The sequence below is a fragment of the Gekko japonicus genome, unplaced genomic scaffold (assembly GCF_001447785.1).
Source record: "Gekko japonicus isolate JY-2015 unplaced genomic scaffold, Gekko_japonicus_V1.1 scaffold63, whole genome shotgun sequence".
Classification (NCBI taxonomy): Eukaryota; Metazoa; Chordata; class Lepidosauria; order Squamata; family Gekkonidae; genus Gekko; species Gekko japonicus.
Window position 1 is genome coordinate 762,359 of NW_015168654.1, and position 27,715 is coordinate 790,073.

The 27,715-nt window shown below is 42.9% G+C and overlaps 1 protein-coding gene across 1 annotated transcript in view; it reads right to left on the bottom strand.

Moving 5' to 3' along the window:
* The window catches only part of RAB10 (RAB10, member RAS oncogene family), a 40,523-nt gene extending 13,674 nt beyond the window's left edge, over positions 1-26,849 (bottom strand). Inside the window, exons 1-2 of the mRNA XM_015415173.1 lie at positions 26,219-26,849; positions 4,232-4,292 (exon numbers count right to left, since the gene is read on the bottom strand). Coding sequence (XP_015270659.1) covers positions 4,232-4,292; positions 26,219-26,345 — 188 coding nt within the window. The 5' untranslated portion in view covers positions 26,346-26,849. The remainder of the gene's footprint in view (positions 1-4,231; positions 4,293-26,218) is intronic.
* Positions 26,850-27,715: the final 866 nt, after the last annotated feature.

The window sequence follows — 27,715 nt, forward strand, 5'->3', positions numbered from 1 at the left end:
CCCGCCGATTAAGTCATGCTCAGAAAAACTGGAAGTACCTCTTGGGAGGACCGTGAAGAAAATATCTTCACAGAGAAAATATCCTTCAGTCTGGAGGCGGCAGTAGTCAGTCCTTTACTGAAGAAACCCTTATAAGCCAAACATAATCTGGATGATTATAGGCGTGTTTCAGATCTCCACATTTTAAGCAAAGGGACTGAGCAGGTGGCAGAACAACAGATGTAGGCACATCTAAAACATGCACATACTCTTGACCTTTTCCCGTCTGGCTTGCCTATTTGGTGGGAATGACTACAGTTATGGTAAATGATGCCCATTTAGACAGAAGCATTCCACAACTGTTGGAACTATCTGCTGCCTTTGATTTTATGGATCACACTATTTTATTACAATGGATGGAGAGGCTTATGCAGATGAAAAGAATGGTTCTTTGCTGGCTTGTTTTTTTATCTAAAGGAAGTCATTATTAGAGATCAAGAATAATCTGTCTGAGACTTTGAATATGGAATGCTAACTCTGTCCCCTGTGCTCTTCAATATTTATGTTCAACCACTGAATGAGATCATCCAAAAGTCAGGGATTAGGTGTGATCAATATGCTGATGACATACAGCTATATATTTCTTTGACTAAGCCTCTACAAACTGCACCCCCCCCCAGCCAGCATCTGGATGCTGCGAACAAGTGGATGAGGGAGGAACATGAAGTCAAATCCAAACAAGGGTCCTTTCTGCACTAGACCTTAAATCGTTGTTCAACCCTGTCCCCAAATTACTTTCTACACTACACTCGAGTTCACCCCTATAATTATCTCGGGGTATTTTTTGTTTCCACATTACATTGAGTCCACCCCGGTTTCACCCCACACTTGTCCCAGGATAAATGGATGCTGTTATAACCAGGGATAAATGCAAGGTATTGTGTCACGAGTTGAACTCTGATAAAACCAGGGATGAGATCAGAGTGCAGAAAGGACCAAGGATAGATGTGCTGCTCTTAGGAAGTCTGAGTTACTGGAGAGGATCCCATTTACAGCTACTTGATGGTGCAGACTCCACCAAGGGCTTAAGGGTCCTAACAGATTCTGTATGGTTGCTAGAAAAACAGTGGTGGCCACAAAAGACCTTTTTCATCTGTATCACAGTCACAGACTATCAACCCTCCCGGACAAACTGACTTTGCTGTACTTGTATAACCTCAGGCTGGTCTACTGTAATACGCTGTATATGCAGCTGTCCTTCAAGTCAACCCAGAAGGTTCTGCTAGTTCAGAATGTCACCAGCCATTTGTTAACTAGGAAAAGCTGCTTCCGTGATGTGGCTGTGCTTTTAGGAAAGCTTTATAGGTTTATTTGCTTCCAAGATGAATTCAAGGTGCTGGTGCTTAAACTTTAATGCCCTTCATGACCTGAGATCCCATATATTAGAAGGGCCATCTCTCCCCCTCATTAATCCACATGCCAGTTAGGTTCTGCTGATCAAAATGTGCCAAATAGCTGGTCGCGACCCACTGACATGCCACTGGTGTAGATGCCTCAGAGCTGTGGAATGAGTTACAGTCAGAGGTCTGTCAGATCCCATTGCTACTAGCTTTTAGGAGGGTCGTAAAGACCTTTATTTCAAAGGGTGTTCAGATGAAGTTTGTGAACATTTTCCTATCTGAGTTTTTTACATTGTGATTTTATCTTCTAAGCAAGGGGTTTTTAAATTGATGCTGGCAGTCTTGGTATCCAAAAAGAACAAAAGGTTTCAATATATTTTTACAATAAACCACAGATAAGACAGTTACTTATTTTCTTAGGCTGGGTGCTGCTACAATGGAACAAACTTTAAAACTACGATTTGCAAAAACATGAGGTGGCTCATACTGCCCAGTACCTTATTTATCACAAGACTCAGTCCTTAAATAGGAAATTGTGGCAGGACAATAAAATGCAGCAGGTGAGCAATGAAAACACATTCTATCAGAGGTTTTACCTTTTGTCCAAAGATGCTAATGGGGAACTAAGTTTAAAGAGGCCACATTGGTTATATTTATTATATACAGTTTGCTGAATCAGCAACTGCCCCAAAAGCATATTTGAACCAAAAGCCTTCCCAGGAACTATCACTGGGCCAATTTGCCCTTTTTCTTCTGGGTATGCAATTAACTAGTGCCTGCCCTCTGGATAATCTTTTTCTGTCCTGTAATTATAAAAAAGAAAACCTTTACGTTGCAGAAGAAGACTGTTCAAAGAACAGAACACTTGTTAACTGAATGGCCAGGGTCCGGCCTACCTAAGGGACCGCCTCTCCCCGTACATTCCCCCAAGAGCACTGAGATCGGGGAACTTCCATCGCCTGGAGGTTCCAGGCCCCCGGGAAGTGAAATTGACCCAGACCAGAACTAGGGCGTTTTCGGTGGCAGCTCCCATCTGGTGGAACGAGCTCCCGGAAGAGACTCGGGCCCTGCGGGACCTAGGGCAGTTCCGCAGGGCCTGTAAGACGGAGCTCTTCCGCCAGGCTTTTGAGGGGGAGCCGCTGCCGTCACTGTTCCATCAATGATATCCTAACTACCTACCCCATGTTGGGGTAGTTGCCACCCAATAGATCTGGAAAACACTCTTCCTGGAGCTCCTGCTACGAAGAACTTGGCCGCCAGTGTGGGACGTCGTCCATCTTGGATTTTATGTAAATAATTTTAGCACCAAATTTTATATCAGATATATTGTTTATTATGCTGCTGTTGTATTTATATTTTAACCTTTGTAAGCTGCCCCGAGCTGAATTACTGGATGGGGCGGGATATAAATCTCAATAATAAATAAAATTAATAAATAAAACTGCGCATGTAGAACAAAAAATGAACACTGACCCAGAAGCAAGTGCTGCTCAGATGATTAAAGAAGACCCCACATAGAAGAAGTTGGCAGCATACATGCATGAATGAGGTTCACGATGATAATAAATTAAAGTTTTGTAGTACCATATTTGGAAAGCAGTCTGCACACGGAATTATCAACAAACCATCAGTAGAATTGTCACTTACTCCAGGAACTGGACACAAGAGATTCCCAACATGTAATGGCTTAATTTAAGACTCTTAATTTTTACACCCTTACATAAGAACATAACAGACGCCAATGTTGGATCAGGCCAAAGGCCCATCCAGCCCAACACTCTGTATCACACAGTGTCCAGAAATACCAGTGCCATCAGGAGGTCCACCAGTGGGGCCAGGACATTAGAAGCCCTCCCACTTTTGACCCCCCCAAGCACCAAGAAGACAGAGCATCACTTGCCCCAGAGCCCCTGTCTATACCTTGTGGCTAATAGCCACTGATGGACCTCTGCTCCATATGCTTATCTAATTCCCTTTTGAAGCCGTCCATGCTTGTAGCCGCCTCCACTTCCTGTGGCAGTGAATTCTATGTGAATTCCACCCTTGTTTTTCTCTTACACTACTCACTAGTAAATTTAAATCTCATCAAGCAATCGGAAAAAGCACCTGCCCTTACAAGGATAATGTGCAGTGACACATGGTCATACTATTTCTCAAACACCCCCTTTTTTATGCCATCAAGCCACAGCTGACTTATGGTGACCCTGTAGGGTTTTTAAGAGAAGAGACATTCAGAGGTAGTTTGCCATTGCCTGCCTATGCATCATAACTCTGGCATCCCTTGGTGGTCTCCCTTCCAAATGCTGACCAGGGCCAAGCTTCCGAGATCTGAAGACATTGGGCTAGCTTGAGCTATCCAGGTCAGGGCCTCAAATACCTATAAAGAAAATAAATCTAGACACGTGGTAATTTTGATTTCTTCAGGGTACCACAGTTTTCAGCTAACATGTCCTATGGCCAGTATTCAAGTAGGATCGCACCAACAGATGCCTTGTTTTGATTTATGGGTCTAAAGTAGCACTTTGGGGAAGGAAGCACAATTGGGGGGGGGGTCACTGTCAGAATGATCACCGTTTTGTCTGGATCGTTTTCCCTCAGCCACTCCAAGATCATGCAGTAAGCAAAATATCACAACACTTGTGCAACCAGTAAGATGGGTCACAGAAGACAAATTCAGAAAGCACTGCCTTCTGTCTGAATAGGTGAGTATTTTCATCCCATTCGATGAAATCACCAAAGTCTAATTGTGGAGAGAGTGTCTGCTTTTTCATGCTGACAGGAGTGCTGTAAGTGGCCTGCCTCAACTCTTTTGGCTTAGCCCTACGCACAGCAAATTCAGAAGTATCACTTACCATATCTGTAGCTTGATCTTCTTTCCTTGCAATTCAACTGTTTTGATCTTGAAATCTATCCCTATGAAAAAAATGAAAGGAAAATTTAGCAATAAAGTATTACAGCAGGCCCAGAAAAAGTATTTAAGTGCTATACACAGCAGCCACGGAAAAAGCCTAACCCCTTGTACAGATGCATATACACTCTCCCTAAAGCACTGAGCAAGACTGACGCTGCAAGTTCAAATGACCAATCTATCACTGCTTTATGCTGGTGATCAACATACGCAGCTCTTCTTAGACAAGATCTAAACCCATATTATTGAACCTTCCCAAGGGACGTACTTTTAAGATAAAGAGAACAGAAATCTTTCATTATGTGCTACTATGTTCCAAGCCAGCATTCCCCCTCCATGAAGTAGACCAATCTTGACTTTTATAATCTTGGCTGCACTCTCTATCTGATTGGATATTATGGTGAATAGTTCAATGGAAACGTCAGCACGAGTTTACAATAATGAAAAAGCCAACCTCTTTTATTCCATGTGTGGATTATGAAGTGCAGGAGATATACATGAGCTGGTAAAGTTGCAAGAAAAGAGCAACTAACACAGTTGGTTGAGTATCTTCCCTATGTGACAACCAGCATGATGGTAGTGGTTAGAGTGTTGGACTAGATTAGGATCTGAGAGAGCCTAGTTCAAATCCTGCTCTGGCTTGCTGGGTGACCTTGGCTAGTCACAGTCTTAACCTAACCTGCCTCACAGGGTAATTGCAACAATAAAATGAAGGAGGAGAGAATGTTGCAAGCCACTTTGGGTCACCTTCCGGGAGAATACATGGAAGGCAAAACACTTGAGGCTTTTCTTTCTTTATAGAAGAATCTGGAATACAGGGGTAAAAGAATGTGACAGGTTTATAATATTATGAACAGGATGGAGCATATGGATAAAAATGTCTACTCCATACATAATACTAACACTTAAGAGTCATCCAACAGCATTTATATGCAGGAGATTCAGAACAAACATATAATGTGTGGAATTTGCTGCCATAATGGCATGGGGGGATTACGGAGCACAGAGACCTGTTATTAGCAGTGGTAGTTACACAGGTCAACATGCATGATACGCATGATACAGTATGATATAGTATACCTCAGTATATTGGTTGGGGTGCTGTCACCTTTCTACAAATTAAAATTTCCAGAAATTTGGAAGCCATGAAAAAAAAATGGAAATTTGGGGGGAACTGAAACATTCTATACTTATTTTCTCATCAAACCTATTTTACTGCTTTAAAATAAAATGCCTAATTTGTAACCTAGCATATAAAACTGTAAGATTTGGCATATTTTCAGAATTTAAAGTATAAACCTTTCTACAAGCAAAATTGTGAATATACTCAATGCTATATCAATCACTGCAAACTATATGCTATGCTTATATTGCATGTGTACCAGTTTTCCCACCTGAGAAGTCAGAACAATAGATACTATAACACTGTATTCAATACAGAGTTAAACAGTATATCACTGAAATTCATGAGCTCTTCAATACTGAATTGTTGTGTATATTATAGATTATTAAGCATGGACAAATTAGACACATTTAAATATATCCTTTAAAATATGCCACATATGTACATGATATACACAGGAATTATCTAATGCTTGAAGTTTGGTTAACATTTAGGTTGAGTGGAGACAGTCTGCCTGGAAATGTATCTGTTCACAACCACCATGAACAGCTTGAAAGTTCATGGACAGTTCATGCTGGTTGACCTGCCATAAACTTTAGTGCGCTGATTTGTGCACATTCCTAAATGGCACTAAAGGGGTGCAAGAAGAGGACTGAGAAGTTGTGCAGAACAGGATTACTCTACTGATCCAGTAGAGCCGGTTTGGTGTAGTGGTTAGGAGCACGGACTCTAATCGGGGAGAACCAGGTTTGATTCCCCGCTCCTTCACATGCAGCTGATGGAATGACCTTGGGTCAGTCACAAGTTCTCTCAGAGCTGTTCTGGAAAGAGCGGGGGGGGCAGAACTTAGAGGGCATGTAGAGGAGCATCCAGGGAAGGTCTCCTGCGACTCTGATGTCTCTAGCTTGCACATGATCCATTCTGTACATTCCTGAACCCGAGCCTGTCATTTTCCTAGAAAGCACTTTCCTGGGGGGCACCTTCTTTAGGGGGGTTGTATCTCGGACCCTGTAAATCCATCAAATTTAGAGGGCAGGTAGAAGAGAGTCAGCCAGTGATCCCCAGTGAGTTTGGTGTCTCTAGCATGTCAGGGGGGCATTCTACTGCATCACAAACCAAACTGGTCCATTTGGCAGCTAAAAGCTCATGACAGTTCATGATTCGCAAACTGGGCACATCCTGAATCATGAACCAAACTGCATTTTCCTGGTTTGTGCCCATCACTGGTGTCATCTGCAAATTTTATCTACCTCCTTAAGACTCAACTGCAAGTGAACAGAAACTAAAGTTTCCAGATAGTTAACCTGTGTACTTAAGAAGGCATCTGAAGAAATGAGCAAGGACTCATGAAAGCTCAGACCCTGCCACAAATTTTGTTAATCTTTAAGGTGCTACTAGACTCTTGCTCTTGTCTAATGTGTATTTAAGAGCACATCACATCATTCTGACTGACTGACTGATCCCAAATCCAGTTCAAGTTCACTGCTGCCTGAGTGCATTTATATTTTGATGTGCAAATCAATTTCAAAGCGTCCACAAAGTGATTAAATGCATTTGAATGAGAAATGGGAAAGCATTCGGCTCTCCAGAAAGTAGAATTCAACTGCTAAATTACGGGCCGGTGCTGAGGTAAAAGCCTCTGGCACTATCTATTCTACACGTCAAATCGTGAGTCACACCTATAAGTCACTAGCATTTCACTTTCACCTAAATCATCTACCCTGTCATATCTTTTCCCCTCAATTCACAACCAGAATTACTGCTCTGGTGAGACATCAGTCTGTTTGCAACCGTAGCCAGCCACATGCCTCTAGGAAGCCACAAGCAGAGCACGCAGGGCACAGCCCTTACTATCTCATATTTAAACACTTATACTCCACCTTTCCTCTTGAGCCAAGGTGAAGTATAAATATTTAAATAAACAGAACAGGCTTCCAACAGTAAGTATTCAAGGATACCTTGCACACAGAGATCTCAGTGAAGACAACGCAGATTTCAGCCCCTGCTGCTCTATAAATCACTTACATGAGAACAGGCCCCTCTATCCTCCTTTTCTGCAGTACCTAAGGAGGACCCAAGTAAGCAATGTCACAGTATTTCAACAAAACCGCATCCTTATATGAAGAAAATACACAAAATAATTGCAGTACCTCAGTAGTTTTAAATTAAAACAGAAGTTATTAACCGTCCCAAATTACAGAAGTGCTGTTACTGTAACACTGCAATGCTGCTCTGAATTTAATATAACTACATGAAGTACAAAACAACCAGACAAAGCATGGAAGTGTCCCTCTGAACTGAAATATGATCTTGCATTAAAGAGGAGGCAGAGATATGATAAGCAACAAGAACAATTAAGAGTAAAGGAGGGGGGGGAAGCTTTTGTATCATGAAAAGGCACTTGAGGCTCCCTTTATTTAGACTGTAGGTAGGCTAGAAACAGAAACAAAACTGAAGTACTGGGGGGGGATACTAGCGGGGGGGGGAGGAATTACTTTGCTCATGCTGATTTTTTGTAGAGTAATCCTCTGTCAGACTGGCTCACAGCAGTATCGTGAGCAATGCTCCCTCTAAGCTGTGGAATCTTGTGAGCATAAACTCTACTTTGTGAGCTACTGGCATTAAAGTTGTCAGCAAGTGATTTGGCTACTGCATCAATTAGTTTGCTCCTTCCATCCTTCTTGAGCTGACAAATGTGTGAGCCAGAGGTTAAAAAACTGTGAGCTAGCTCACACTAATTCAGCTTAGAGGGAACACTGATTGTGAGCAGTTTTATACCTTCACAATAGCATTATGTGGCATGGCATCTGGGTAAATGATGATCAGGTAGGCTTGGTTACCACACTTCTAGTTCTAGACATCATGGCCATCTTTCTAAAAGTAGAGATGTTAGCTTGTAGGTGCTGCTCACTTAAATGATAGCATTCCATCTTCTCCTCTCCCTCTTACTTTTCACAGCCAAGACTAGGGGTCTGCAATTTTTTTCATTACCGGTATTTTTCGGTTCAGGTCCACTGGACCTGAAATTTTTGGGGGGATTCCCAAAAAAAGCCCAGATCCAAATACTGGTATGGTATTCGGATCTGGGATTTTTCGGAAATCCTGAAATTTTGGGGCATAATAGACCAGAACAAAAAATGCCGGTAAAAAAATACCAGCCCTATCCTAGGGCTGACTTGGCTTCTCCTGCCGCCCAGTTTAAACTGAGCTGCATTAGAAGGTGGCACAGAGCTGCCCCTCCAGGAAGCGACCAGCTCCCCACAGGCACAGCAATCTTGGCTGAGCTGCCCTCTCCTGCCGTCCAGTTTAAGCTGGGCAGCAGGAGAAGGCAGTGCAGAGCTACGCATGTGGTGAACTCTCAACTCCCCACTGACCCAGCGGATCTTGGGTTGGCTTCTCTTCTGGGCTACAAGAGAAACCAGCCGTAGCCGAGGCAGTGGGGAGCTCTCAGCTTTCTTCCACTCCACCTGATCCCTGGGCTGACTTCTGCAGTCCCTTTAAAGTTTAAAGGGACTGCATAAGCCTGCTTGACAAACAGCTAAGAGGTGGGAGCAATCTACTCTTATCTCTCCGCTGTTTTTAGATCTACCTGAAATTCCCAAATGTATCTTGGATTTTGGGGGGATTTTTTCCGGTTTCCCTAAGAAAACCCTGAAACATTTGGGAAGCCAAAATATACCCGAAAAATCACATCAAGGTCAGTCTTACCTACTCTTACTTGTCGCAGCTCTCCAGGATCTTAGATATAAGTTTTTCGTATCGCCAACTATCTGACCCTTTTATCTGGATGTGCCAGATACAGAACCCAGGAATTTCTACATGCAAAGATGATGCACTACCAGCAAGCCATGGTTCCTAGGCCCAGCACTGTGGACCTTCCAACACATGCACTAACTGTGCTGCTCACCTTCCACACAGAAGGTAAAACTGGCCATGGCTTTCAGTGGCAGAACAAAACAATCCTATGCATAATTACTCTAGCCTAAACCCATTTATTTCAATTGGTTCAGACTAGAGTAACACTGTACGGAATTAATTGTTAATGTATTAGTTTGTAGCTCAGAGCCTAGAAACATGAAATGAAGCTGACCAAGGCTGTTTTCACCACTGTGATACACACTCAATCTCAAATCAGTGAACAAGCTATATTTCAGAGCTCTGCTGACCCAGTATACATACACACACACACACACACACGCGCACACACACACATACATATATACATATATACATATATACATATATACATATATATATATGAATATGATTTTTGCTATCCACCTAGTGAGAATTCCTGCCACAATCCTAAACTGTAATTTTCTTCCTAAATAGTTGTAGATTTTCCGGGCTGTATGGCTGTGGTCTTGGCATTGTAGTGCCTGACGTTTCACCAGCAGCTGTGACTGGCATCCTCAGAGGTATAACACAGAAAGATGCAGTACTCTCTGTGTCAATGTTTTCCTAATTTCTACCTAATGTTTGCCCATTAGTTTAAAACCCTGTTAAAATGAAATACTAGGTAGCAGTAACTTCTACACCAATGAACTGTAGTTGTAGTCAGCATTAGGAAATCATGACAGAGGAAAAAGGGAGCAAAAGATAATGGAGCTCACTTCCTTTCTCTTCCATTCACCTGCCTCTTTTATTTGGAGATGCCAGGGATAGAGATGTTATGCCTGCAATAACCTACAAGGATTGACATTAGGACTAGCTGTTCCAAGCTGACTAGTAAATGCTGGGGGGAAATACTGAGCTACATGGACCCAATAATTATGCTCTCAATATATACTATATATGTCCAGGGCCATGAAAATCCGGGACATGGCGTCCTTGGTGGCAAGGAGTTCCACATCATCCCTGATGACCCTGGCCAAGCTCCTAGGCCTCATGATATTATGCACAGACATGGTTCAATGGGCATGCCTTCATTCCAGAATTCTACAACGTTTCCTGTGACCATACCAGCAGCTAATCATGGAGCACAGGGAAATCAATTTGCAGGTCCCAGCAATGGTCAAGAACAGTTTGATGTGGTAGTCAAACCCAGAGAACCTTTGACTGAGTATGAGGTACTACACACCCAAAGAGATATTCACAGATGCCAGTCTTTCCAGCTGGGGAGCGATCCTGGAGGGAGAACCCATACAGGGCCTGTGGTCCCAAGAGGAGCGAACTCTCCCAATCAACCTGTTGGAGCTCAGAGTGATCCAGCATGCTTTGAGCACTTCACCATCAATCTTCAGGGCCAGCACATCCTGGTCCAAACGGAAAACACTGCAGCCAAGGCGTACTTCAACGAACAGGGCAGGTCCCAATCGTCTCTGCTGCACTGGGAGGCATCCAAAGTTCTGACATGGTCCGAGAGGAACGTGGCTTCAGTGTGGGCAGAGCATATCAGGGGGGCCACCAATACACAGGCTGACTGGCTCAACAAGGAAACCATCCGAGAGGGGAGTGGTCTCTCCAGCCAACGCATCTAGGGCAACCCCTAGTAGACCTATTTGCATCTCCAACAAATCATCAGCTTCCACGCTTCTTCATGAGGTATTACCACCAGGCGGTGGAAGCAATGGATACCCTGACTTCGCCATGGCCTGAGGGGCAGCTCTTTGCCTTCCCACTGTTTCCTTTGATTCCCAGGACTCTATGGAGGATTCAGAAACAGAGAGCAGAAGTCATACTGGTCACTCCCTTCTGGATGCATCCCCCCTGGTTCTCAACGCTGGAGGAAATGACAGTCAGTCCACCACTGATGCTCCCAGCGTCTCCGGACATGCTTCTACAGGGGCCAATATGGCATCCTCATCCGGATTGGCTTGACTGCTTGGAGATTGAGCGGGGGAACCTCCTTAGGCTAGGCTACTCTACTTGGGTTACGGACACTATATTGTCATTCAGACGACAGTCCACCATTCATATTTATAACACTACTTGGAAGGCTTTTGTGAGGTGGTGCAGGAGAAAGGGGAAGGATCCCCTGAGTCCCTCAGTGGCCCATGGGACACTCCTGCAAGGTCTCAATTCAGGTTTGAAGTCAGCAACACTGCGCCGGCATGTGGTGACGCTTTCCACAGTCTTACCCCTCATTGACACAGCACTCCCATATCTTACTCTTTCTTCAGGGTGCTACCATCAAGTCACCTTCTCAGGTTCATTGGTTTCCCACATGGAGATTACACACCGTGTTGACGGCACTCACTGAAGCACCCTTTGAGCCACTCAGAGAAGTAGGTCTGCGATGGCTGTGGATGAAGACCTTGTTTTTGGTGACAATTACTTCTGTGCGTAGGGTGTCCAAGAGATCGGTGCACTGTTATTAAGTCTATGCTGTGCATCTTCCACAAGGACATGGTCATTCTTCAGACCATCCCTGTCTTTCAACCGAAGGTGTCTTCCCCCTTCCATAGGATTTCAGGAAATCTACTTACCAACCTTCTGTCCAAATCCCAAATATCCAAAGGGGTGTGTGTGGCACTCAAGATTTACATTGGATGGACGGAGTCATTCAGAAAGACGAGACTACGTTTTATTATCGTTTTAACTGTATTAATTGTATATATTGTATTTTATTAAATTTGATGTAACCCGCCCTGAGCCTGCTATGCGGGGGAGGGCGGGATAAAAGTTGAATAAAATAAATAAATAACATTTCACTTCCAAAAATAGGGGGATAGGATGTCCAAGATGTCAATTAGCACAGTGCTCTGGTCCTGCATAACGGACACCTACAGAGCGGCAGAACTACAGGTTCCCAAGGGAATCACAGCACACTCTATGGGAAGCGCCTCAACTAATGCAGCTTTCACAATAGGGCATCGGTGGAGGAGGTCTGCAGAACAGCCACGTGGACATCGGTTTCCACTTTTGCGCAACACAAGTTGAATACCACTACTTCCGTGGATGCAGTGTTTGGAAGAAGAGTTCTCCAGCACATTGTAATGCCTACCAATGATGATGACCCACCCAGCTGAGGGACACTGCTCTGGGAGGTCCCAATGAAGATGTCCTCCTGACCTCAGAGGAGAAAGACCCTTCACGTTAAACGCCAATGGGCCATTTTCCTTCTGATTCCAAACACCTGCTAAAGACTCCTTTCCTTTAAACAGAGAAGCATAAAATGCTTTAACAGTTTAAAGGATCATGAAAAGGCTCAAAAATATATTGGAAGGCTTTAATTATGGCTGCTTTGCTCCTGAAGGGTGTGTGTGTCCCCAACACTTACCCCCCCCAAAAAAAAAATTCTTGCAGGGCAATAATCTATGTGCTCAGATTTATAGTCATTTCCAGTCAAAGAGAATCAGGGCAAGAAACCGACCAAAACAAGGAAGCAGCTCTGTTTTGTGCCAGCCCTAAGTAAGCAGACCTAGAGGTCATTCATAGCAGGGCTGGCAGGCAACAACTTTCTGCACGTGAGCAAGCATGGTGGATTCATCTTCCATCTCTTGCTCTGTGGACAGTTCCTGCATCCAGATAGGAGGCACTAGAGAAAGCAAGGGAAACTTTTTTTTGGAACTACAAGATCAGCTCTTCCGGCTACCGAAACTGGAAGTAAATACTGACTTTCCCAATATGTTGGCTACAGCATTGCGCCCTCTGTTGGATCAGATGACTAACCTCAATAACAACTTTGAAGCACTCCAAAAACAGTTGAAAGAAACTAATTTAAAAACAGAGGAGACAGCAAAATCAGTGAAAAGGGTTGAAGCCAAGACAAAAGCAATTAAGCAAAGACTGGAGGTAGTGGAGAAAGAAAGGTCCTCTGACAAAGACCAGCTTTTAAGACAACAAATGGAAAAATCAGGTTTTGTTCTGAGATTTCAAGGTGTTCCAGAACAGAAGGGTGAGAATCTGAAGGAAATTTTAAGTGAAGCATTGGCCCCAATGACAGGTTTAATTGCGGATGTATTACAAAGCGATATGGATATGATTTATCGGACATATCCAAAATTCATCAAGAAAAAAACTTGCATGGGAAGATAATGGTGAGATTCTCAAAAAGATCTACAAGAGACATGGTGCTCAAGGCCACAAATGGAACAACCCTAAAATTAAAGAAGAAGAAATTAAAGTTTTAAAAAACATAACATTCGAAATAAGAAATAAGAGGAAACAGTACAAAAACTTAACCAGCTTTTAACAGAAAAATTCCATACCATACAGATGGTGGACCTGAGGGACTTGTCTTCAACTACAAAGATAAAAAAGAAAAGATAGACTCTGTCTTAAAAGCGAAGATGTTTTTGGAACTGCAACAAAGACCAGTGAATGATAAGAAAACAACAGAGGAACACGACATGGAAGAAGAAAGCAGCACATATGGATCGGGAGGTTCGGAATTTACAGCGAGCAGTAATCCAGATGAGGACTCTGAATCAGAGAAAGCAGGGGAAACTTGACATAACCCATGCCTATGCTGCTTTATTCAGAAAAAAATCTCACTCAATTCAGTGAGGCTTCATCTCACGAAGTTTTCATAAGGCCATGGCCAAAAGAGAAAGCAAAACTGACAAACTTACACTTTCCTTAGAAGCAGAGATTATCCCTGAGCAACTACAGTGCAGACTTTGAACTCCTTAACCTAGAAACCAGAGCAACTGCCTTGCTGCCTTCAGTGGCAAGTCCCAGGCACTCTGACAACAGAGACAAAAGTTGACTCTCCTAAGCCACCCTTCACAGATTAACTATGGCTTACTCAACAGACAGCTTTAAAAAAAATAACCCATTTTCCTGATAGAGGCTGTCTCACAGGCTGCATGAGCACCCTTGGCAAGCTAAATGCAGCCCACAGACCATATGCTTGACACCCCTGATTAAGATCTTTAGCAAACTTCATAAGGAAGCAGCTTTCAGAGCTGGGGGGAAACTATTGTGAATTCCCCTTCAGGCCCTTCTTATTCAAGGTTGTTACATGAATGACACACTGGCCCCTTTCACATTACCATTCTAAACCAGACATTATCCGTTGTTGGCCTGGTTCTGAGTAAAGCGATACAGGGGTAGGGGGTTCATACATGAAACTTCATCCCATTAATGAGCTGTTTCCGAAGTGCTACGGTCATTTCAAACTGCTCTGCTTCCCCCCCCCCCGCCCTTTTTCACCAAGCGATCTTCCTCACCCTTCCCCCCAACATTCTAAGTTGAGTGCTATAGCGCTAAAGCAAATAGTCTCTCAATGGAGTCAAGACATCTCTTTGGTGCCGTTGTAACACTGAAGTGCTATATTGGTTTAGTGCTATAGCACTCAATTTAGACCATTTGGGGGGGGGAGCGAGAAAGATTGTGCAGCGAAAAAGGGGGAGGAAGCAGCATTGTAGGAAGCACTACAGACATTTTAAACAGCACAGCAATTCAGAAGTGCAATGAAGAGGTGAAAACCGGGAGAAAGCAGCTTTCTTCAAAAATGCCTCAGCCCCACTTTGCCAATGGGATGCAAGTGGCTTCGTATGAACAGGTAAATAAAACCCTTCAGCAGCCAGTTGCTAAAACAGTTATGCCTGAAATGACACCAAAAAATTCATTCAACTCGCTACTAAAACAGATTACAAAGGCTGTCTGAAAGGAGCCACTAAGAGGAATAGTGATTATTGTTGCAGTAGATGGCTTTATAAACCATATAAACCATTTACATATACTAACCAAGTTAGTGTTAAGTGAAGGCTCCATAATTTGAGGCAGTTTCACTCTGGTTACTAAATGAAGACAGAAGGCAGCCATCTCCATGATGCTGCTTGTGAGCTACAAGAGCATCTGACTAGGTCCTACTGAAGACAGGGTGCGGATTAGACAACACTCTGCCTGGATCAGACCAATTTTCACATTCTTATGCCGATGAAATTTGTGGATTTATAGGTAAAAACTAATTCTTTGTTCCTGGAAAGACCTTAGATGCTAAACAGTAAGGTAACTCCAGAAATCCACCTCCGAAAGAGAGAAACTGCTGTACTACTCATGTTGCCAGACCATGATTCCCACTGTTCTTGTCACAAGACTTTTACACAAGGTATGAAAGAAATGATCACAAGTAATGGCTTATCAATTCCCGTGGGGGGTGGGATGGCTGAACACATCCAGTTAAAGCAAAGGATACTAGGGATTCAAGGCCACTATAACAGGAAGAACTAGAAATGAACGATTTGTTACAAAAACCTGTAACTTGGTCTGTACAAATAGAACATATTTGGCTCTGGTCTTGGTACACTTTGGTTACAACATTAAGCAACACCACTTGTCGGTAAGATAAGAATGTTTTTTTATTACTGGTTTTAAAGTTTCATATTTTTACATGATTAGTATATGTTGATTTTTTATTCCTTTTCAGTTAAATATTAACAGCTGGATCCAAAACCATCTTTAACCTACAGAGTAGCATTTCAACATGTAAAAGGGAGGCAACGTTTTTTAAAAAACAAATCACGCCCCAGAGCTATGTGTCTTTGAGAGTATGAATCCTTTGAGAGAGCAACTTAAATTCCAGCCTGGTCAACAAAAGAAATAGAAAAGACTACCTCACCCTTTTATAAAGTTACCACAACAATGAACCAGAGATCTGGTAGATCCAGTTTCATTGTCTGGAATCAGAGATGCCATGTTTCTGGAGATTATGAACCCATGGCTCTCTCTTTTATGGGAGGGGGGTGAATTAAAAAATGCAATACTACCTTTCCTATAAAATTTAACATTTTACTGCTTTAGCAGTGTAAAATGCATAATTTATATCTTACTTAGCAAGTACGATTGCACTAAGTGGCATATTTATGTAATTTAAAAGTATAAATGCCTTAGTTTCTATAAGCACAACTGCAATATTTGACATTGCTCAGAACTGTTGCACCCTATGTAACCTTAGCATGCATATCATAAATTCTGCCATCTGAAAGATAGGGGAAAAATAAAAGTTGAAATTAGAAATCAAACCCAGTCACAGTAGGATTCAGCAGTATATCTGGATATCTAAGAACACTGAGAATGCTGAAAACACTGATCTCTTTACAGCATATTAATAGTTATCAGAATTACTCACATTTTAAAAAGCAACATTTTAAAGGATATGCTTGAACTCTACCATACACATAGAGATTAGCAGAAGCTAATGCTGCATTGTCCTACATAAAATTTTCACACTATACATTCTGAGTAAGACTCTGTCTTAAAAAGCAATTCACTCATTCCAAAAGAGAAAGTATTTCATAGAAATTTCCCTCCAAATTTTCCCATTGGAAAAACTGAAAGTCCTCAAAACACAAAACATATTTTTTTCTGAGTCAATTTATCTATCTGGAATTCAAGATAATCACTGCTTTCCTGAAAGCACAGTAAGGTAAAGACACAAGTCTTCTATAAGTGGGCCTTCACAAGTTTTAATGTGATGAGAAATGCATGAAACTCATCAAAGCAATATCTGACTACATTATCCTCTGTACACATGGCTGCAAGGGGGCTTGACAAATTATATCAGATGAGCAAGCCCATTTACACAGTTTACTTTAGAGTTCACAAATACATCCTCCCTTATGTTCTTGTTCAGAGATGCCCATGGACTACAATCTGAGAAAAGAAACACTATAGGATTAGCCAAAGGTTTATGCTACACGCCAGTGTCATTTTTTGGTAGCTTGTAGTGTTGCTTAAGTTTATAGTAAGCACTAAAATCCCCCACCCATCTTGGAGTAAAACTTATATTTGGATTTCCAAGAAGCTTTTGGCAAAGAGCCTCACAAAAGGCTCTTAAGCAAATACGACTGTCATGGGATGTGGGTAGGTCCTCTTAGGGATAAATAGCTAAAAAACTAGGAACCAAAACAGTGAAGTCACACAGGGGTCAGTTTTGGGAAAGAAGCTTATTTAACATTCAAGAATAATTTGGAGTCAGGAAATTATCAAGACAGGTTTACTGATAACATCAAATACTTCAGGAAGGTGAAATCCAAGCAAAGTTTGAAAATGCTCAAACATACACTTCAAACAGTGTGAATGGGAAACACAACGGCAAATGAAATGCAGTGTGAGCTGCACACTGGAAAAAAATATTACCTGCACATAAGCTGACGAGACCTATTTATTATTAGGAAGGGATGTGTAAAGCAACAAGTAAGGTAACTGCATAATATAAACATGGCATACCAATACTTAGAATACTATTAACAGTGCTAGTTTTCCAATCTCAAACAACTTTGGCCTGGTATGATAATGGGCAAAATGGTAGGTCACTGCCCTTTTAATCTCCTGCCCATCCTGAGGCATGTGGGAAGGACACCTTCTCATCTGAGAACAAACTGCTTGGGGTGTTTTTAGTACCATGTAGCTTTTGTCAGGTCGATTTAATTTCCATGAGTGATATCAACTAGATCTCGGGTTGTATGAAAGCTGCCACCTGCAGGCCAGACCCCTGCCCTCAACAACTTATAAGATCATATGGAAAGGTGACAAGATCCAGAAAACTGTGAGTGCCCCTTTATTGGAAGTGCTTTTTTGAGGTCCCTGAAAGAGGCAGTTATCAGAACTTCATTAAAGAAATCTTCAGCAGATAAACAGATATTAGCTAATTATACGTCTGTGTCAAGTCTGCCTTTTCTGGGAAATAGCAGAACTCCTTGAAGTTCACTTAGATGACACATCTGCCCGTGACCTTTTTCAGTCAAGCTTAACACCTTGCTTCAGGACAGAGAAGGAGGAGGAGGAGAAGAGAGGGAGAAGAAGAGGTTGTATTTATACCCCACCCTTCACTCATAGCAGCTTACACACTCCTTTCCCTTCCCCTCCCCACAACAAACACCCTGTGAGGTAAGTGGGGCTGAGAGAGCTCTTTCCAGAACTGTCCTTGAGAACAGCTCTGACAGAACTATGGCTTGCCCAAGGTCATCCCGCAACTGCAAGCGGAGGAGTAGGAAATCAAACCTTGTTTCCACGCACTTAACTACTTGAGTAGTAGTGGTAGATTATCTTAGTATACAGATAAGGGGAGGACATATCTGCTATTTATATCAGATCTTCTTTTTGCTTTTTTAACACCATGGACCATACAACACTTCCAAAACACCTAGGAGAAGGAGCAGACTTGATGGAGCAATTTTCAAACGGTTTAGACCTTTTCTAATAGGCCATGCTCTAAGGGCAACAGCAGGAAATGCATAATTCCATACGGGAAATGCAGAATCAGATACATACAATCCTTATTATGGAATAGGATGTCATCAGTATGCTGCTACTACCCAGTAGTATATCACTTGGTCTAAATAAGCAGAGGAGTCATCTCTGTGCTGAGCCACCGCCTGAATGTGGTAGTCATACGGCTAAGGGAGAATAAACTGAATCCAAATGAGACTGAGGTGATGCCCATTGCCAAGACGCTTGTAATTTCATTGAAAGATTCAGTTAAAATCTTAGAGGACTCCTTCTAGACCCAGGCAAATAGAATAGCAAAAAAAAAGCTTTTTTGTAGCTGCTTTTAATTTGGAAGTTGTCCCCATTTCTGCAGATACCCGATCTAGCCATACTGATCCATTCTATGGTAACTTTGAGACTAGATTACTGTGATACAATCTACATGGGGCTGTCAGTAAAGATGATCTGGAAATATTCAGGTGGTACAAAATGTGGCAGCCCATTTGTTATCAGCAGCCACCTTGTAGAACCACATTACACCGGTCCTGAAGTCTCTTCACTAGCTGCCTATGTGTTGAGCTGCTGGTGCTTACCTAAAGGCCTTCATAAAGAGAAAGAGCTCTCTCTCCCTGTATAAATCCATGCAGCAACTGTACTCCTTGCAACAGCATCTCCTAGGAACCCTTTCACTTTCCCAAATATAGTCTGTCTGGGCTTCTTCTATTACTGCTCCAATGCTGTGCAACACCCTCCAGGATGGGACGAGGCAGGTGTCTTCCAGTAAGGCCTTAAAATGGAGCTCTTTAAGACAGGTTGAATGTAGATGTGGGCTTTAGCTTACTTATTTTCATTACCTTAATAGATTATATTGTATTTATTATTATCCACCTCAGGTCCTGATTGTGACAAGATGCAGAGCAAAAGAATAAATAAGTTATAGAATGGGAGAAGAAACTGCTGAGATCCAGTAAAAAGACCAGGCAGTTTGGTGTAGTGGTTAAGTGCACGGACTCTAATCTGGGAGAACCGGGTTTGATTCCCCAGTTCTCCACATGGACCTGGCTGGATGACCTTGGGCAAAATAATTCTGGCACAGCTGTTCTTGAAAAAGAGCAGTCTGTGTCAGAGTTATCTCAGCCCCACCTACCTCACAGGGTGTCTGTTGTGGGGAGGGGAAGGGAAAGGAGTTTGTAAGCCGCTCTGAGACACCTTTGGGTAGTGAAGGGCAGGATGTAAATCCAATCTCTTCTCTTCTTCTTCTTCCTCCGAAAACAGACTGAAGAGACTGGAACTTAAGTTTTGCAACTCACCTTGAGTGGAAGCTATGTACACCTTTAAAAAATTATGGATGATAGACAACAATTTTAATGAACTGCTTGTTTTTGCAGTTTCAAAGGGAAACACTCCCTTTTTGTTTCTTCGGCCCAGGAGCTTCTGAGGTTATCTTAACATCTGATTTGTACACAGTACCATGTGATAAGACAGCAATATCTCCTGGTGGCCCTTCTAAGAAAGCTAGAAACTGAAGACTCACACTCAGCCAACATGCTTTGAAACATCCCCCCCCTTCCTATTTTTGTTATTAATATCCAGCCTGCTGAAGAGGTCTCAGGAACCCAAAAGCTTGCACTCACATTGTGTGATATTGCGGATGGGCCTCATAAAACAGTGTTGTTAACACTAATAATTTTGGCACAGAGAAGGACAAGTGACAAAACTATCCTCTCCTCAAACAAAAACTATGGTTAATATACATTTTGAAAGCTTTCAGAAAGTGCAAGTATATCTTCAGATGACAAGTACTTAACTTGGTAAATCTATTTCTACAGTAAGTCAGGATGACCCCTAACTTAGCTGGTTTTTAAAGACTACTGAAGAAATGCATGGAAGAAAAGCATATCATGCATGGAAGAAAAGCATGACAGTAACCCCAGAAGGTGGTGTATTTCTGATTATCACATGCATGCAAGATTCTCATGGACACCTTGATGAACCTTTAGCTGGATAATTCTTATGTTGATTTCCGCCAAGTGCAATTGCCTTTGTCATGGCATCAAGTCAAGAAGGCATCATTTAGTTGATTACCTGTGATCCAATAAATCATTACATGAAAACTGAAAGATGGTCAGTATTTGTTTTCCATTTAGAATTCCAAAGCAGAAAATCAGGAATCCTGTGTACTTCATAGTCCTGGGACTAATTTAACATACAATCACTGTAACCTCCTAGTGTTTAAATCGGGACAGCTGCAAACAGTGAGATGCAAGTTTTGTTTTGTTCAGAGAGGATGCTCTGTTATCTTGTCAACTACTCTTTGTTTCCTTATCCTCCTATTTCAAGCAGAAAATGTCCAGTCCTATAGTCTCCTTCACCTTTCCTAAAACCATATACTACAAAAAGAAAAAAATGATCCATGAGCACCGTCAGTTTACAGCTTTCTTCTCATAATAAAGCACATGCAACTGCTTGCTGTTTATAAGGATTTGATTGTTTACAGACAACTGAAGTGGGAAAATACATAATTGGTGATGAATCTAAGACTTGGAAACATTACAAAGCAAACAGTCCTGCAAGAGGTTTTGATTTTTGTAGAATGTTATTCTTCCTTAATTCTCCATTACCTTTAAAGACAGACATTTGAGATTTACCACTGAAAAAATAATTCCGTAAAGTGCTTGAAGAGTTATTTTAGGAAGCTAGAGGAAAATGTCAAAATTTGTTAGGCACAGGAAAAGGATTATAGCTGGGCTTGAACAAGCACCTAGCTATCTGAAAGAAGTCTGACTGTTCAAGCAGAAATGTTGAGTCCAGGGCCACTTCCCTCTATAACTGCTACAGCAAAAATGTAGTCTTATTCTGATTCACAGGCAGCAGGGGAGTGGCGGGGAGTGTGTAGGAGAGCAGAACATAATAGTGGGAGGCCGTTCCTTCCCAATCCTGCTGTATTCTATTCATTCCCTCCCTGAACTGAGTTGCTATAGCTAACACTTTCAAAAGGGGGAAAACAGAACCCAGCAGAACCCCTAGGAAGAAACAAGTACTTGTGAACATATCTTTTTCCAGGTCTAACTTTATCAAATAAAAAAATATGTTAAAGCCATCTAGTAAGAGAGGGAGGAGGAAAGGGAGTGACTGATGTTAGGACTGTGGCTACCAAGATAGAAGTGAGCTGTTTGGAAATTTTGGATGCATTAATTCCAAACCACACAGCTCAATGCCAGAAATGAAATTGTGGCTACAATTATTATTTCTGAAGCTTCTTGTACAACCAGTTTCACAACATCTGAAACAGAATGCCCCAAGCCTCACAGGTATTCAGCCTGCTATGAAGAACACAGCTTCCAGAATAGTTCCTTACAGCCATGCATTCAGAAAATCAAGGATGCAGATCTTTCATGGCTGCCCCACTATCCTATTTCACTGGGTTCTCTCTCAGCCCAGTTTTCTTTACATAAGAACACTGACGAAAAGTATACAAAAGTCTCAATGCCCATTGTAATTTTTCCAAAGTTACCTAGATATATCTATATGTTTCATAGTTATAATAAAGGGCAGGAAGTCCCAAGCAGTCAGTGAACCCAATAAGTTCACAGCAGACTACCTAAAGTACTTTTTGAATGACAAGAATGTCAAGTGATAAATCTTTGTGTTTAAATTGTTTTCACCTCAAGTGAGCAGGTCTTTGGCCCATGTGAAATTAATATCCAAGTACCCCAAAAGCATGTGAAGTCTTTATGGCTCATGAACTCTAGCAACTCTTCATGTAAGCATCACAAGTACTTCTGAACATGGCAGTTGTTATTGAAACTAATCACATGACAGACAGGGTAAAAAGGAGGGCAGGGAGAAAACTAGGAAAGGAGAAGAGTCTCAGGAGTCCAGTCTAATACATTCAAAGGAAAAGCTCAGAGTGGTTTGTATTCTAATTCACTGTGCTTTCTTGGACTAATTTAAATGTTGCAGCTTGCCTTTGAAGATACAACCCTTGCTCTATTCAGGGCACTTATGATGACTTGGGGATTTTAGCACTGGAGTATATTTATAGCACCCCTAGCCAGGGTACTGAATTCATCTGCCCTCCAGCCAGTAACTTATTTTTCGAAGGAGAAGCTGAGCCACAACTAAAAATAACCAAGCGTTATACATTATTGGTCAGATGGTATACCAGCATTGTCAAAACACCCTTAATTTAAAAAATCCATTGTCGCCTGAAGTAAATGTATCTGATCCTTGTACCAGATCAGTGTCAAAGACTGCTGCAGCTTTGTTAAATGAGGCAAGCACTTGTGAAATTTTGCTCCACTTGGAAATCAGCAGATCTGTCAGGACTTGTTTAAGGGCTGCAAAAGAAAGCTTGAAGGCTGCGGTACAAGGGAAAAAAGATCCCCTGCACTCACCCACCAATACTCGAAGAATATCAAACCACACTAGAATTTTTAATGATTAATATTTGATGTTCCAGCTGCCTATCTTTCGGGGAAGTTATTCTACAGTAGTTACAGAAACAGTGTGGTTTGCAGGTGCCTGCAATAGTAGCCACACCAGAGGCTTCCAGTATTTAAATAACATGCCTCAGAGGTTTGCTGAAGACTGGCGGTCTATAAATAGCCACTCCCAACTTTGCAAATAAGTCTGAAGATACTAGCTTGCATGCCCACACATACTTACACACTTGAACAAGGCTTCTCCACCTTAAAGTGCAAAGAGAATTCTTCTTCACTACAGGTGACCAGGCAAGTGGCTATTATAAGTCTGAGCACCCTCTAAGCAAAAATAGATTACAAGTAGGAAGGCTGTGAAAGCTAGACATCAGTTCAATTCAGGAAAACCAGTTGTCTGTAAAGCAACTGTAACACTAAATTCCACAGCACAGGAAAATATGACAACTTTTGTGCATCTCACAAAAAGGGCTTCAGTTAATTAAATGTTGTGCTATGATAAGCTTGCTGGCATAAGGTGCCAGAAAACTTCTTTCTCAATACAGCAGATTAATTAACCTAACCCATTACATTTTCTAGGTGTGAATACTACATATATATGAATACATTTGAGAGATGCTACTGGCTGTTCCTTCTCAGCGAGTGTACAGTCATTAGAAAATGTAAGTTTACCTCTGCATTGTATGCAAAATGGCTTTAAAGTAAGCTACTCCACAGAATCTTAACAAAACATCCTACCACCATAGAAAGTTGTTTACGGCAAATTCAAACAACAAACAAACAAATGAACATTAGCTATCATAACCTGAAACAAATTAAGCATAACCCTGAGATATTAGAACTATGGTAAACTGGATTTCAATTAAACTCTACAGAGAAAAACTTCCAGATCAAAAAGTGAATTCCCTGGGGTTCATTAAGACTTTGTGCTTTCCGATGTGCTGCCTCCTTTGGGCCTTACATTTAGAATGACCTGGGCAAGGTCATAGGGAATAACAACACTCATCCCTTCCCCTAGCAATATAGCGCAGAACATTTAAAAAGTGTTTAGCCGCACTATTCAGCAAGTACTGGTAGTACACGGCACTACAGATCAGAGCTTAATCTAATACAAATGGCAGGGTACTATAATATGTGGACTGAAGTACATCAGTAACTATCATGTAACAGTGCAACTAGCTGATACAGCTGAGAGGTCCCAGCACATTAGTAACACTGACTAAGAGGAATGGCTGCATTGGCCAGGAAATAATAAAACAAAGCCTCCGCTTGTAACCTGAGATCTCCAGGGGAATTTTTTTGTATAAAGGACAGAGTATGAGAAGCATCTTATTTAACGGCTCCTGATTTAACAGATATGGCTTATCTGGTAGAAAGGCTTACAAATAAAAAAATATACCAAATTTCCACCATTAATTCCTTTGCTGCCACCTTCTCCCTACAGGTTAGGAGAGAGATATTACACTCCTACTGTTTAATTACTAGAAAAAAATATCCTGCCCATAGGAGAGAAATACTTATAGGTGTCTATGTCAGAGACAAGGCAAAGAAAATGACTAGAAATGCTTTAAGGAAACACACTTGTCACTTGGTGCTCAAAGCCAGAGATGCCTGAACAACAACATTCTAGTGCAAAAACTGTGCTACTCATTGCTGTCAACATACTGATGCCCTCAGTCTTCATTCAAAAGATAAGGTTTGGCTCTTAAGTTTTTCTTCAGGTATTTTCAAAACCGATCAACCTAGGAATTTTCATAACCTAGGCAAGTCAGAACTCATCTTTCCTTCTGAGAGACAGAGAGAGAGAGAACAAATTTGTAGAGGATACATAGCCCCAGAAATAACTCAGATGACATGAAAATACCTAAAATTACAGTTGCCTAATGTCAAATGTGGTAGACAACAAAGCACAATCCAGACACCAGTTTTCTCCAAGGTAATATTTTCTCCGTTTCTGATAAGTCCACCATGCTCCCTATTTCCAGTCAGGTCAATGTGCAAAACCTAAAAGAAAAGCAAAACTCCTCCTAAACCTGATATTTCCTAGCAGAAATCATGCAATAAACCCTACATTTTTCATATTTTTCAAACCTGTTTTGTGGCCTACAAAGGTCTTGTTGAAGACAGTTCTCAAGAACAAAAATAATCAATGTATTAAGTGTTGTCCTTGTGGTCAGCTAGTCTTCTGTTTTTGCATAGACACATGCCCCCCCACATGAACACACCAAACATGCACACATGATAACATGATAGGGTGTGACATGCTGGGAAAAGATATTAAGAAGAGTGACATTCACAACAGACTAAAGATTTGGGAAGCCTGGTAAGAATAAGAAGCCCTGAACAACAGTGATGTCACTCCAAGGAGTAACTGAGATATTGGTGGTAGAAAGTGCCATCAAGTCATATCTGGCTTATACTTGGAGGCCATAATGGTACTTACTCTCCAAGTTATAGTGTGAAGAGATAGAACAGTGTGGTGCTGTTAATCAACAGAATAACTGATAGGTATAAGAAGACACTAGTCAAGTGAAGAGGAGCAACAGCAAGCAAGTACAACAGAGCCACAACTATGTCTTGTATTAACATCACAAAGTAGGCCAACAGCAGGGGTTTGGCAGAGGTCCCTACTGTGGAGCAGGAACAACAGATGCGGCTATTCTCAACAAAGAAGGAGAACTATTCCAATGCATCCATAGATTATAAAAACAAGCTTAAGAATTTTACAATAGTTAAGTTTCTTCATCAAGAAAGGGGGGGGGAGATATTATGGGAAAGAAGAATGGAGTTAAGGAGAGAAATGAACATCAGCCCACAGAATAAAGTCTACCCTTGGGAGGAGAGGAGAGGGAACATTGCACAGCATCCCAAAGTAGTGATTGGCCATTACCAACTAAAATAAATATTACTGTAATGAGACGGTGCCTTAGGAGCATAAAAGTGACCCTTCTCCCACGTTCTGCCTCATAGTGCACTAAGCTGGGCATGTCCGTGCTGGGAGAGGAAAGCATCCGCCATGAGGAACGCTCAGAGGAGGGGGAGGATCCTAAGGGCAAGAGCAAGGAATAAGAAACTGACTGGAAAAGAGGGCAACTGATAGGTATAAGAAGACACTTGTCAAGTCAAGTGAAGAGGAGCAACAGCAAGCAAGTACAACAGAGCCACAATACGGCGAGAAAGCCGTATTAGAATCCAAGGGGTTAACTCCCACTGCCTTGTCAATGGCCGCTTAGTGGGTGGGGTAGTAAAGTCTTGGGCGCTTCCTTACCGATGGTGGAGATGAAGGTGGTGTTGAAGGCATCGTCGGAGAAACGGAAGAGCACGCAGGTCTTGCCGACGCCCGAGTCGCCGATCAATAGCAGCTTGAAGAGCAGGTCGTAGGTTTTCTTCGCCATGGGGGCCCCCCCGCGCCGTGCGCCCCTCCCTCGCCAGGCTCCGCCTCAAAAGGCCTCCCCGCCGCTGCTGCTCCCGCCGCCGCCGCCGCCTCCCGTTTCTCCGAGCCCCCTCCTCCGTCAACACGAGACACTCCACACGGGCCGGGCCGGCAAAGGGAGGGGGGACGGGAGGTACAAAATGGCGGCCCAGGCGGCGGCCGAGTTGGGCGGTGGGTGGGTGGCAGAGGAGAGAGAGGAGGAGGAGGGCGGCTGATAGAAGCAGCAGCGGCGCCGCTCTCGGGCGGGCCTCCTCACGGGTCGAGGTAGGCGTCAGTGGTTAAACCCGGCTTCATGCCCTTCCTCAGCTTCGCCCCTCAGGCAACGCGCCCGGTTCTCCTCCCTCTCACACAGGCAGGCCGCGCCACCAGGCCTGACTGACTGACTGAACAGCGGAGCGGAGGGCGGGGCTTACGTACGCCCAAGGCCGGGCGAGCAAGAGGGAGGGAGCGCGCACGCCGGCCGGCCGCTCCCTTTCTTTTCCCACTCGCAAGAGGAAGCAGGCGCAGGATTCTGTACCACGTGATCGACCGGGAGGCGCGCACGTAGCGACGTCGCCCACTGTCAAAGTTGCGGCGCTCGCGCGGTGTAGCGGTGAGGAGGGACAGCTTGTAGTTACATGTACGTACGAAATAGCCGCGCGACGTGCCCAATCACAGACTGGTGCCCGGTCTTGCCCCTCCCTCTCTCTCCTCCCCCCTCCCGTCTGGCCGCACACGCACGCGCCCTGAATGAGGCCTGTTGTGGGGAAGGCAGAGATGATGTCATGAACTCCTGCCCTTGCGCATCACGGATTGGGTGACTGGCCTTGACGGTGAGTGGCTCTATGCGAAGGGGCGATGAAGTTCCTAGACGAAAAGAGGCATTGGAGTAGGCATGCGCAGATGGACTCGAACCAGCGTGTGCTCGAACTGATCCCCCCTTCCCGGCGTGTAGTTAGCTTGCTTATGTTAACTACGTGATATACTAAGGATGGGGTTTTCACTCGCTTAAAACTGGCTGCTCGGAGAAGGCTCGGTTTTCCTGAACGACTCAATCCGAATTAAAGGCCTATGCATCGTGAAAACGAGGCATGCTTCCTCTGGATTTTGTACAGATCTATTCAGCTCACTGGTCAATGCCGTCTGCAGACTTTGGTCTAAGATTAACCACTCCACAGCATTGTCACAAGTTGTGGTAGGTCTTCATGCCTTACAGCAAGCACGTTCAAGCTCACATAATATCATGTAATAAAATAGTCCTATATAGTCCCCCCCGTGCCCCCTACCAACCCTCGCCCCCTGGCCACTGGTGGCAGATGGGGGGGGGGGGGGAAGGTTGCCAGATCTAAGTTG